Source organism: Sinohyriopsis cumingii, chromosome 16 (assembly GCF_028554795.1).
Source record: "Sinohyriopsis cumingii isolate HCF-2022 chromosome 16, ASM2855479v2, whole genome shotgun sequence".
Lineage (NCBI taxonomy): Eukaryota > Metazoa > Mollusca > Bivalvia > Unionida > Unionidae > Sinohyriopsis > Sinohyriopsis cumingii.
In genome coordinates this window covers 78,554,891-78,569,639 of record NC_142976.1, presented here as the reverse complement: position 1 = coordinate 78,569,639, position 14,749 = coordinate 78,554,891, and the positions used below count along the sequence as shown (strand labels likewise).

The following is a 14,749-nucleotide window of genomic DNA, read 5'->3' as shown; positions in this document are numbered from 1 at the left end:
AACTGACACAAAATCCATCTACAGGTTATCGACTGCAGTGGACTATTATTTCATCACATCATGTAAGTGAAACACACACATAAGTTCTTTCAAAATAAAAACACTTAAAAAAGTTGGGATTTCACACATGGAATTAACGACTTTTAGGATTATTTCTAGACTCGGACTATGTAAACTTTTATTTTTGCCAACTTCATTACTAAATCTCATGTACATAATAACTTTGCTTTACTATCTATTAACATGCAGACAAATTTGATTTCTTTAATAGCTTTTATAATTAATGCATTCTTTAATATATGACAGCAAATATAGTTTTTGAATAACTTGCTTTACAACTCAAGTTTTAAATTCTCATTTTTAATACATCTTACAATGTTCAGCTAGTTGTTTTTGGTGGGGGGGCATCCCTCTTCTGATCTTTTCAGACCATTAGAGTTTGGCCCACCTTCCTAACTGTACTTGTACCTGTAGGCTTAGTGTATTTGTCCAAGGTGAATGCTATTCTTTAGTTTTGAATTTTTTGTTTGTTTTCTTTAAGTATTTTTGGGGTAGCTTGTATGGGTTGTGCCTGTGCACTTTCTCATATTTTATAAATTTTTTTGTTTTCCTTAATTAAGTATTTTTTGGGGTGTAACTTTTATGGGTTGTGCCTGAGCGCTTTCTCATGCTGTATTTTTTTTAATTCTATGTTTTGGGTCCTTTTGGATCCTCTTTTTAAAAAAAATTTATTCATTTCCACAACTGTAAGTGGCCTACCAAATACTTATTTAATTCTTTTACATTCTAGTGGGGGCCCCTGAGTGGCCGAGTGGTCTAAAGTGCTCACCATTATGGATCACTGCCATCACACCTCTGTCTGCTTGGGTTCAAGTCTCGGGTTCGGCCAATGTTGGCATGTGAGAAAGCTTGCCAGTAGCTTCTCGTGGATCGGTGGTTCTTTCCCGGGTTTTCCTGGGTTCTTCCTCCACCATTAATACTGCCCGCAGTGGCGTTAAACCCTACAACAACAACATTCTAGTGTCTACATCTGAATGATTTGAATGCAATATCATCAGATAGAGCAATATTATCGCATCCATTAGTTTGGGTCTTCTCGCAACACAAGAGTAGTGTACCAATTTTCAGTTATATATGGTAATGAAACAGCCAAAAAAGGCCAGTCTGCTACCAAGTTGGCTCTTTGATCTTTACCACCAAGTGAGGTACAGATAAACAACAGTATGAACACTGAGATGGAGTTTAAAACACTGGGGAGCTATTGTGTCCGGTACACGTGTATGATAGCGATATTCGTTATCAGGTATTCTTTTGAGTGGAGCTGTACATTTGAGAGGCCTGAAAGTCATTATTACCAAAAATTACCATAAATATTTCTCATTGATTATAAATTATAGAGCAAGAGTTGTGAGGTTTTCAATGATAATTAATAATTGCAACTTGCCAAAAATATTTGAAATTAAATTTCTCAGAAGCAATCTTAAGATATCTTCTACGTTGTCAAACATTTGAGGGAAAAAAAAGAGATAGAGCTTTTTATGTCCATTGTCCTTCCTCAGAAACTAGCTCTGTTAAAACGAAACAAAAACTGATGAGGAAAAAAAAAAAAAGATTTCTACTGGGTCAAAAGTTCAGATATAGGATGAAAGTCTCGATTATTAGATTCCAAAGTCACAAACATTTCACATTGCTGTTGTAAGAGTGGGTTAAATTAAGAAGTGAATCTATCTCTCTCGTCCATTTCTTTTTCAACTTGATTGTTGAGAGAGAGAGAGAGATATAGAGAAAGCAGAGCAAAATGAACTTTATAATGCGATAGAAATATTGTGATTTGTTTTATATAAATGATAGGCAAGGAAGTAATGTTGGAGTCAATACTTGTTCCCCCCACAGTAAAATAAATGGTTGGTCCCTTTCAAGCTAGTACAGTTCTCACCCCTGATGATACAATGTATCACCCAATATAAGAAAAGGCTCTGCACATGACAGACTCGTTGATAAACTTGGCTACTATATAGTTCAAGCTCAATTTAGTGGAACTTTAAGTTGTTACAGAATGGGATGGCCATGTTATAGCACTTATATATCAACACTTGATAGTGTCAGAGCACTTTCTTATCAACACGTATATTCCTGCAGAAAATTAATTCTCAGATTTGAAAAACCCTGTATATTGTTATTTATTCCTCCACACAAAGCCCTAACAAACTTTATTCTAATTTGGACTATACCATACATATATACAGTATTCAGCGCCAACTGGGTATGGGACAGCTGAGAGATTGCAACTACTTAACAGCCACCATATTGTTTACATCAATATCCACTGTTGACAACAGACTTTAATGGGCAAATAAGTCGGTTTGAATATTTGTTTCACTGATGTTCTGTTACAGTGATGCAGAGCTGTTATCTTCGAGACAATTACATGTGCTATCTTCCTGTTATTATTAGCATACGATTAATGATTGGCCTAGATTGGACATCTGTAGACATCACTGTCCTGTGCCATAAAAATATGGTATCCGTACACAGAGCAAGATGACGTTTGACCAGAATTATATGGTTCCCGCATACACAGCCAGGTGATGTCATCCATAAATATATGGCTTCCGCACTACCAGGGTTAATATGCAAACTTCTTTGATAGATCACAGGTGTACCACATTTTCCAGTCATATAATGGTAATTGCTACAAACCGAGCCTAGGTGATACCATCTGGTACCAAATATGATATTAAACAAATAACCATAACAGATTTGACTTTGTGAAAGCATCTTCCCATACAAGAGTGCTGCCACTCCCATTATTTTTAAATTTAAAATAATTGGGAAATTGGTACAAGTTTATACTTGGAAAACTAGATATCATTCAGAAGTTCCATTGGGTAATAAGGCTTCATGGATAGAATCACCTTGGTCACTTTTCAGCTTTACTGGTAAAAGAGTATAAGAGTTTATATGATGGGTCTTTGTGCATAATTCAGCATCCATTAGCATTTGTTTGTTATTGCTACTCCACCTAAACTGCTTGGAGAAAAGTTAAGAAACTTGGAATACAATTTCTTCCCGAGTTCTATCTGGTTTTGAATGAAATTAGTGCTCCTCAGACATCCAAGAAGGTGTCCACCTTAAAAATCTTCTTTTCACCACTCCTTCTAAATGGATGGTTGTATAACATCAGGATTTTCTGTGAAAGTTGGTCTGAAATGAAAATGGTTTCACTGTGTCACATAATAAAGCCGCCATATATGGTCATCTTGATAAACTTGTTGCTACTCCTTCAAAGCAGATAGTCTGCTTATGATACCTAGTTTGGCCTATATGATAAAGGTGATAATCAGACCTCCAGCATGGCCACCATGGGATCCATCTTGAAAATCTTGTTACAACTACTTTTTCTTATATGAATATTTTGACATGGCTTTTCACTTAAAGACATGATACCTAATTAGTTCCAAATGAAAATGGCGCAGGTCAGACCATCATTATATCTGTGATGGTGGCCATCTTCAAAATATTTTTACTGCTACTCTTCCTGAACTGACAGTCATGTTGTCATACTTTTTTTAGTAAAGGACTTCTTAATCTAGTTGGTCCTAGATGAAAATGGTTCCAATCGGTCTCCAATATAACAGCTACAGTCAGTGGTGATCTTGAATAATTTATTGTTGCTACTCATGAAGGGATAGTTGTATCGTTTTTTTCTCACTAAAACACTTGTTATATTTTAGCTGGTTCTAAATCAAAATGATGTCCATATGACCTCCAAAATGGCCACCACAAGTAAAAAAAATCTCATTACAGCTACTTTTTTGCCACAAGTAGGTGTTCCTTTATTGAAATGATGCTGATCCAACCACCAGATAGATTCTTTGACAGACATCTTGAAAATCTTTATATGGCTACTTTTCCTGAGCAGATAGTCGTATCAGCATGGTGTTTTCATCAAAACAATAAAATGTGTAAATAGCTGTGAATGAAAATGGTGCTTATCAGACCTTTAATATGCCACCATGGTGGTCATCTAAAAATTTTGCTATCATTAAACGTCTTGAACTAATGGTGGCTTTAACATGGATTTTCACTACAGCACTTTTTTGTAGTATGTAATTTATTCAGATTGAAACTGGTGCCGATCTGACCACCACGTTGCCAACATAACTGTACATTTGTGAAGCAGTTTGAAAACCAGACCATATTATTCTTTGTGTCAAGTTGGTCTTTGCTTACATTCATTTACATATACAAATAAATTTAGACCTCAGTCTGTATTTTGTTGCATTTCAATAAACAAGTTGATAGCACACTGACATTATATTATAGTGAAGTCTTGACTCGGGGGGGGGGGGGGAGTGTTTCGTCGTTGTTATTGCAGTATGGACTTGCAAGCTTGATAACACAAAGAAGTATTAATGGATTTTTATTAAATCCAGGTTGTGTATATATCAGTAGAATACTTTCCTTGAATGATGCTAGTTTAGTAACTTGCTTGTATACCAAAACATTAATTACTGGCATAGAATTTTAACCAAACTTAGACTGGGGGCATACCTTGACAGTGTTTGAAACGTGTTCAGTGACCTTCTATCCATGATATCAGGTGCCATGACAAAGAATTTCATACTGCATTACAGGTATCTTATGCACATGTTAATTCAAAACAAGAAAATATTTTTGCGATCAGATTTTGTATGTTTGAGTTTCTTGTGAATATCAAGCTTGGTTTTGATATGCAGAAGATAAAAATAATAAATGGACAGAAGAAAGAAACTTGTCATGCAATCATCAAAATTCTTTTTGGCCAGTAGATATTATTTCCAGGGATCATTGATCATTTAGTACTTTGATCTTTAGATATACAGCAAAGGAAGCAAAAATCTGAAAAACTGCATCTATTGCACATACATGTCTGAAATACAGACCCCCAGCTCAGATATAGAAAGGATAAAACCAACGAGTGATAGGTTGCTCCTGTTCAAAGGCTTGTACCATTCAGTTTTTTTATATGCCTGACATGAAGTGGGGCATTTTATAATATGATGTTATCCATCCAACCATCTGTTTGTATGTTACCAATTTAAGCTTCTCCATAGTACTTAGTTTTCCACCAGTTTTCCACCATCTACAGTTATCAGACATTATGGTTGGCATGCACTTGGGATATGGAAGAAACCTATTGATTTTGGGGTCCAAAGTCAAATATCAGAGTCACTGTGACTGAAAAAGCATAAATGGTTTTTGTACATTAGCTTCAATGCTACATAAGGTACATACACCACGTTTGCTGATGGCTTGCATTAAGAGTAATGAGAAATCATTAATTTGGGATCAAAAGTCAAGGTCACTAAATGGATAAAAACAGTTTGTGCATAATTACATAGTTTTACATCATGTACCTGGAATAAAGTATGTGGATCACAATCATTTACAGTAAGGAATGAAAGTTATTCTGTCAGGGTTACTTTGGTTCAAGCAAAAAAGAAAAAAAGGTTTCTGCACACAGAAAATTCAGTTTTCATCTATATACCTTGACCAATGTTTGTGGATCACTTACACGTTGGATAAGAAAGCAACCTATTGGTTTGGGGGTTTAAAAAAAGTCAAAGATCAAGGTCACTTTCATTGTTAAAGCAAAGTTTTCTTGTATAGCTTTTGTTTTAAACCATGAGCAAGGTTTGTGGAGGCATGCACTTAAGGTATTGAACAGATGTAAGGATTTGGAGGTAATGAGATCCATAGCAAGGTAATTGTATCTTCACTAGCCAAAGTTCCAATATGTTAACTTATCTACACCTTTACAGACTGATCTGATATTGTATTGCTTCAGGGCTATAAATTTCATTGGATGCAGTGCCAATCAGAATCATTTTGATCAGATTTAAAAACTGTTACTCCATGATCGAGACAAAGGGAGCTTGCAACTGGAATGGTCCCCTAAATAAGCGATTTTCAGTTTGCTGGTCCATGTTTGCACAAATACACCCTTACCTCAAATATGCCTGTAATTGCTTCTCTCTATTGTGTAGTCAGACTTTCAATGTTAAACTTACTAAGTATCCTTTTGATATCATTTGCCTCTTCCATATCCAGCTAATGTACAATGCACCACTATTACACTGTCTTTATCATGGCATTGCACATTTTGGGAGGTAACTCATGAAATCCAGTGGATGTTGTTAGTGCAAAGCACTGAAATATTGGATCAATCTGCCAAGGTATAGAAAGGTTAACATAGAAGAAGATGAGGTAATTAGGCTCTAAAGAAAATGGGTGTTGCAGAAGAATAACCTTTGTTTTGGAGTAAGTTTCTTGACAAAACTTTGTACACGGCTTGCATTTAGGCTTATCAATATATTTGTAATTTCTTAAGTCTAAAAGTCAGAATTCACGGTCATGAATAAAAAAATTAATAACAGTTTAAGACTGCACATCTTGTCCAAAGGTCCAGGTGATTGAGATCCATTGATCAATGATCTACAGAGTTAGCTATGCCCTACCAGTGCCTACATAGAGGATTTCAGTGTGCTATTCACAGTTCCATACTTGCTTCTTTAGTTTTCACCCTGCACATGTTATGGGGATTTGACTCAACTTTTATGTTCTCCCAAATTTAGGCATAGCATTTCTTAAAAAGTTTCAACCATCAGTAAATGGAATAATGGCTATCATGTCCAGTATCTCGACTTGGTTTTAAAGTGTTGTTTTAGGGTTTAACGCCATTTTTCAGCACACAATAGGTTTGAAAGGATTTTGGTATTGTTGTTGTGGGGTTTAATGCCGTTTTTCAGCACACGATAGGCTATGCATGGTGGCCAGTATTAATGGTGGAGGAAGAACCCGGGTAAACCCTGGAAAAAACCACCGACGCACAAGAAGCTACTGGCAAGCTTTCTCACATACCCACATTAGCCGAATCTGAGACTTGAACCCACGCAGACAGGTGAGGTGGCAGTGATCCATAACGGAGAGCGCTTTAGACCACTCGGCCACTCGGGGCCCCCAGTTTTAAAGTGTAAACATCAAACATCAGTGGACACCTGTAAACATTATCATATCTAACAAACTGGATATTTAATGAAAGTCGGGATTGTATCATAAGCTTACCTATTCATTTTTACTTGGGACCATACTGAAATTTACCAACTTTTCCATACTGTTGTAAAATATGCAGATTTTTTAAATTTTTGCAGCATTTATTTACATGCATTAATGATCATGCTCCATTCCAATAGAAATAATCACTGTTTGAAAGCTTGATTTTTGTTGTTGTTGCATTAGGTAGGAATGAATGTAGGAACAGCTCACCGCAATCTTAATCCCCAAATTATCATCAAGCATTGCACTAATATAACATTTTTTAATTAAGACAAAGTTACACACACAGTCCTGTTTTCCATTATGTAAGAGATTTTGATTTTAATCAAATCGCCTTGAGAGAGTCCCATGTCCTGATAACATTCTAGTGTCCTGGACCTTACTTTTAAGTTCACATTATAGCACTTTACTTTGAACAGGCTGTAAATTAGTTCAGCATGATATCTCCAATATTATATTAACTTGGAACTCTTTCTTTGTGTGTGTGTTCTGTGAAAATTTTTTTCAGACAAGTTATAGGATGTCAAGTTACAGGATTACTGCACCACTTTTACATTTGCATATGATTTTTTAAGTTACTGGTATGTGTGTGTGTATATGTATGTATGTATATATATATATATATATATATATATATATATATATACACACACACACACACACACATACATACTGAATGTAAAAAGGATAACTTCAGTAGTGAGTAAACATTGTTCCTATAAATTGGCACCCAAATCCCCGATGCAGGTTTGGGTGCAGATTTATTGGACTAGGTTAACATGTACCTGGAATGTAACAATGATCATTTAAGTTGTTAGTGAGTTAACATGCACCTGGAGTGTGACCAGAATCATTTCAGTCAGTAAATGACTGGATTCACTGTTTTGTGGTTTACATGTACCAATTTTTGGGGATTTTGTGGTTGCTTCAGTCCACAAATTTAAATATAAACCACTCATCCAATAGCTCATGCCCTGACAATCCGTAAACCCACTTATAATGCGGGGTCAAGCATGGATCCCATTTTTAAAAATTGATACTATTTCTTGAACTTGAAAAAAATCGTGATAAAAATTGGGAACTGAACTGTTGATATATCACTCATTTTATGGTAAAAAACAGTAGATATCTGGAAATTTTAATGAACATTTTGAAATTATCAACTTTAATAAGAAGTCATATAATTGGTTACATTTTCTTTTCAAACGACATTCTTAGTACACCGTAATTAAAGATATTTAAGGAAATTTTGATCAGTGAAAATGTCATGCCTAGTGTAGGCAGTACATTAATATCTAAGTGCCAATTAAATAATTTTTATTGAGTGAAATTTGTGTTTCAGTTCTATCTTTTAGTTTCACTTAAGTGTAATCATCATAAATGCAGTGTGTATGTAAACGTAAAATGTGTCCATCTACTGTAACAGCTATGTCTGCAAGTGTTCTCTGAGAACCTAATTAAGTGCTGACTGTGTTTTGATAACTGACTTGCGGAAGTATTTTGTTGAATTGTTGCACTAAATTAAAAGCTGGCCTCCTTTGTATTATCATGTTATGTCTTTGAATCAAATACAGTAGGTGGAATAAAATGAAAGTTAAAAGGCATGCCAATCCTACATACTTAAAATCTAGAAACCCCGGTCTTATGTCAATGAACTCACTTCAGTTGATCAATCGAACACTGTTATAAATTTTATTGTGTATGCAACATAAACTACCTTAAATTAACTCCTTCATAACTGTGATCAAAGATAGCAAGGCAACCAAGTGAAATGAAAACTTCATAAAATAAAGAGCTTGGTTTCACAGATATGGACCATTGTGGGCAAGTGATTTTCAGAGAATTCTAAACTGGCACAAGATATCCTCCAGGCTGATAAGAAGTTTCACTGTTACTTTCAGTGAAATCATGACATCAGTATTGTACTAATTGTACAATACAAATTATTGAGTTTCGATGTAGGTAATTGTCTCATGAAATAAATGTTGCTAGTTTTTGGTGGTGTATCAAGAGATAGTCTAGTTCTCGGCTAGTTTGACTCTCAATTCGGTAGTTTACTATTAAATACCACTCCGAGAACCAGACTAATCAACAAAATAAAAAGCAGTGACATAATAATACACAGCTGTTTTTGCATACATGTGATGGTTGTTGAAACCAGTTGGAATGATTTTTCACATGTTAGACATTTTGAAAGTAAATTTTATACAGAATAAGAAACAACTTCATTAGAAAAAGCGAGTTAACAATTATTATCAGTGTGATTGCAAAAGGAGAAAAGGAGGATTCAGTCATTAAACATCCCAGTTCCCTACCCCACCCCATCCCCGCAGTTTTCTCAATGTATAAGTGGGATTTTTCAATATTTGGAGGTCCCTCTGTAACTCGCATCCTCATTGTGTGTGAGTTATCAAGGGAGAGGTGTATAATGAAAAATGAGCCACATATGATGAAGAGATTGCCCCACCCAGTCTACCCCATTTTTCTTACTGATACATTCCTAGCAATCCAAAAATATCAGCTACTTCTAATTCATCGTGAATGCTATAATAATAAAATTTTATTTTATGGTAGGCTGTGAATTACTTGATTCAGTGAGAGAGAAAAATTTGATATTTCACTGGAGTGAAATAATGATAGTTTTCACTGGCCATCAATAGACACTCAATTCTCCTGATCCAGAAGCAATTGCCAGATTAATAATCTCAAGATAGCAAATTATACAAATCCAGTTTTTTCAAATCCACAGATAATTAGATGAAATCTCAGACAGTTTCTCAAGTTGTGATTTTCTGTTTAAGATGAATTCCCCAAGTGTTAATATGGAAGGCCCACTAAAGTGTATTCATCTTAATCGATGACGCCTCCTTTTCCTATCATGGTCTTTATGACCTGTCTTACATATCTATGGAAGTGTGATTTCCATTTTCTTTGCAGTGTTAATGCCATGGTCATCAGAAGCAAGTAAATAGAAATGGTTTAAGTACATGATCATGTAGATGTATGTCAGTAAGCACTTGGCTGGAAATTGTTTGCAGAATGGGCTCCATTCTGATCATGAGCACTTGATCTTAGCAGGTGTTTGATTTGTATTCATACTGGTGGGTGTTTTGTTTTAACAACCATTCAAGCGATCACCATTTGATGTTGGCATAGTTTTGTTTATTTGTATTATTAGGTATTTGTAGAAGTGATTCCACAACAGTTAAAACCTGTAAATATGCAAACTTTGACAAAGGTGAATTTGCAAATTTAAGTACCTATGAAAATGTCCTTTTTTTTATAAAACCATGAAAATTTATACTAACAAAAATAAATAAAGCTACACTGTGTGCACACATTTTTGCAATTTGGTTAAAGTGAACTCTGATGACAACTTGTTGGCAGATTGAATTGGACAATCTGTGAAGAAAATCAGACTTGATACTCTTGTCAGATCTCAGTCTGGCACTGTAAGTTTTACAGGCACGAATAAGCCCAAGCTTGATATTGGCCCACGTCCTTCATTTAAATGTTTTGCAGATATTTACTCAGAAAAATGTATTTGATAATAAGCCCACCCCCTTCTATTTGGATCAATTATTAGACTGGCCTCTCTACCTCTTCTCCCCTCGCTCACTTTTCTACAGTTTATTAACATGGGAGAAATACTGTATTCATAATTTTGGCTTTTTGTTGATACAGTTATAGTATATTGTGTATTGCCTCAACCATAATACATTGCGATCAGTTGTGAGATAGATCACTTGTCTTGAGAGACATGAATCTTAATGAACCAGTTTGAGTGTATGGTGTCATCTGTGGTGAGAGACCACCTGTCTTGAGAGACCATGATTTTTGGCTGAATTGGTGATCTTTCAAGAAAGGCCCTACTGTAATATCAAACTATATTATGATTTCAGGTTTCCATATGGAAGATGGGAAGACTGCATGCAAGATTTAGCAAGATTGGCTTGGAGGTAATTTTGTTAGTGTGATCTCCTGTTTTTAAAACATGATCTCTTTCTTCAGTATGGATTATGAAATCAAGAAGACTTGCAGGTTTTTACCTACTTTCTAGGTTAGACCACCAAAATTCAAAGTTGTTTAATGAGAACTTTGATGATTAAAATATTCTTCAAAGCAGAAAAAAATAGTGGCAACAGTTTACTTTTGGTAATAGATTATCATATATGAAATATTTTTCAAATACATGCAAAGCATGGGCACCATATATGTTGGTAGATAAGTTGCATCTATTGATAAGTCACACCCCAATATTCAGTCTCAATTATGGCTGTGAAGAAAGTGCTTTGTTGATGAGACACAAGTTCTCTACTGTTTCAAGATAGATGATGCCCCATGTTGTTTTCTTTAGGACCTCAGTTATACATTTTTTCTCAAACTGACAATTGATGGATGTCTTGAAAGTGGAAGAATATAATGTGTTTGTAAATGTTCACCTGAAGACTACTTGCATGTTTTAAGAAATTGTACAAAAATTTGTTGGAAATAAACCTCTTGTTTGAACCTTGTAGTCACATTTGCTTTAAGGACATATTAAATCTAGGAATTAAAGGAAAAGGTCTACACATTGCTCATATAAATATACAGAGTATGAATAATAAGATGGACCAATTTAATTTAATTATTATTATTGTCTAAGGTTAATAATGTCCATATTCAGGGTGTAACAGAAACAGTTAAATGATAGTCATATAAACGACTTTTTGATGGCTGTGGCACACCAGTCAGACATGAAAGAGGTTCAGGGGGTGGAGTTGGCATTTATGTGAGTGATGGTTTTTTAGTTGAAAGGAGAAATGATCTAGAATCAGATGAAATTGAAGTAATATGGATCCAGGTAAATCAAATACAAATCTATTCCTTGTTGACTTTGTCTATAGGTCCCCTTCAGTGGGGCCTGAATGGAATGAGCATTTTAAATTTGAATAGCAACTAGATAAAGTGATTGATGACCAAAACGAAGTATACATTGTAGGTGACTTCAGCAGAGATCTTGTGAATATTCATATTAATAAAGATTGGTTGAATTTCAGAAACTTGCAGTCAAACCCATTTAGTTGACAAACCAACACAAGAAACTGAGCACTCAAAAACTCTGATAGATCATATCTATACAAATATGGAAGAAAATGTGACAAAAGTACATATTCCAAGGATAGGTCTTAGTGACGACTTTCCTGTTTTCTTAACCAGAAAAAATTGCTGAAAAACAGCTGTAAAATCCAAAAACTAAAACCATAACATATCGGTCATTCAAGCATTATGACAAAGGCGAAATCTCAGTAATGTTCCTTGGAGTATAGTATCTATGTTTAATGATGTAGATGATGCTCTTGATATAAGGACCCAATTTCTTATACAGGTGGTTGATAAACTTATAGCTGTGAAAACAGTAAAACTAGACTTCCAGTCTGATTGTTGACTCTGGCCATTATAGATGCCATGAAAACTCGTGATTATTTCAGATCTGTTGGTCAACAAGCACGTTACAACACATGGAGAAATAAAGTCACCAAAATGATCAATCAGGCAAAGAATTACTATCAGTCAACTTATAATTGCAATAAGAATTCCATGTGGAAAGGTTTTAACAAACTAGGTGCAGGTAAGTATAAACTTATCCAGGAAGGCCAGATTATTGATGAGGATGCTGAAATAGCAAATACATTTAATTAATAGTTTTGTCAGCATAGCCTCCAGCTTTAAGGAACCCAGTGTCCACTCGTATCACAATGAACTTCAGTTCAGAAAAAATTCCACTAGAAACAGTTTTTTTTATCTTAGCAATATCAGATAAATAAAACTATTGCAACAAGGAAATAAACAGATCTGGGTAATATAAGACCACCTCTCCTGTGGGCTGCTGCAGATATATCTGACAGCATAGCTTATATATGGAATCTGCCTCAGTGTTTCCCCAGACATCTTACCAACTCTGTCCAAACTACTTTAAAAACATGTTCATGACACTCTTTTGATATACCTATAAAACTTTAACTTAATTGATAAGAACCAATCAGGTTTCAGAGAAAATACCCCTGTGAGACAGCTTCGGTCTCTATTGATGGATTACTGCCTTTGATAAGAAAAATTAGTTGGATCCATACAAGTTGATCTTTGAAAAGCTTTTGATCTTGTTCGTATTTTTATCAACAAATTTAGAACTTATCAGTGTGGTAATTCAGTGATTAATTGGTTTACATTATATTTAAAAATGAGAAAACAGTACAGTGTGACCCCACTGTAACATGGTAGTTTGGAGCCATAGAACCTGACGATGTTATAGACTGAACCTTGTTATAAGCAACCAGATCAGTTAGCTGAAGATTATGCATATACTCAAAAAATTTGTAGCAGGGGTTGGTACTAAATGCAGGCAGTAAAATGTGTGCCTCATTGGCACAGCTACCTTCTTAAATCGGTGCATATTATAAGAAATACAACTGTAGTGAAAACTGAAGGCATATATAATATTTTACTTTATTTAGAGAACCATGGATTGGTACATATACATGTATGCTGTTTATATATACATGTTTAATGTATAGCATGAATAGAGTATCAACACCATGTACTCGCCCGCAAATCTCATCACGTACGTTGAATCCACAATACAAGTAATTCCATCGAAAATATGCACACATACACACACATTTAAAATATTCTATAATTTTGTCACAGGTCATATAAGTCTGAATTCAGTTGAAAAACAGCACAATCACATAATGAATGATGAAGCACATTTACTTTTAAGTACGTCCCAAGTTGGTAAAAGTTAGTTTGCCTTTTAAGCTGATGTTGGTAGTGTTTGTAAGCATAAACTTTTTCCCTGCAAAAAGGAAACTTTAACAGCACAGTTAACATGTTCCAGTCATATTGGAAAATGAAAGAAATCCATTAGATTCCATTGCTTTTATTTAAGTTTGGTACTGACTTCCTTTGAGGAAAAGTTGAAGTTGCTGCTAAAGGACAGTTTTGGAGAACCAAACAATTGCATGTTTCTTATTGTGGTGGCAACATCATATAATTGTATCACTTGAATGAGACTGAATTTTTTTTCTCCATTTGCTTAGTACGTTTTCATAACAATTGGTGCTTCAAAGGTAATCTGTTTTCTTTGAAATTTCATCAAACTAATTTATCTGGCTATATTTTTATAAAAGGAAATGGTCATCATTTGGTCAATTGTAGTTACTGTACCTCTTTGTCTATTGTACCTCCCTGCCTATTGACTAGACCAACAAGTAAGATGTTTCTTTTTATTGTTTTGTTTTTACATTTGTGGTGCTGCCTTCCACACATGCATCAGAAATTTGTTGTTGTTGTTGTTGTTGTTGTAGGGTTTAACGCCATTTTTCAGCACACGATAGGCTATACATGGCGGCCAGTATTAATGGTGGAGGAAGAACCCAGGAAATCCCCGGAAAGAACCACCGACCCTCGAGAAGCTACTCATCAGAAATTTAACAAAGGGTCAAAGACAATAGAGACACGTGTTCTGATCTGATGACATGGATTACTACAGAAAATATGAGTGTTCTGAAGGATTTAATTCTAAGTGAAAAGAAGAGGAATTTTACTTACCATGCATATGCAAATGTCATTCTATGTATAGAAAGTGATTACTAGCGAGCTGCCTAAAATC

At 35.0% G+C, this 14,749-nt stretch overlaps 1 protein-coding gene across 7 annotated transcripts in view; it reads left to right on the top strand.

Moving 5' to 3' along the window:
* The window catches only part of LOC149780858 (uncharacterized protein C18orf63-like), an 84,013-nt gene that overhangs the window by 13,132 nt on the left and 56,132 nt on the right, over positions 1–14,749 (top strand). For all 7 annotated transcript variants that reach the window (XM_089937956.1, XM_089937957.1, XM_089937955.1 and 4 more), the window contains one exon: positions 11,001–11,057. In XM_089937956.1, the coding sequence (XP_089794082.1) occupies positions 11,001–11,057 (57 nt within the window). The remainder of the gene's footprint in view (positions 1–11,000; positions 11,058–14,749) is intronic.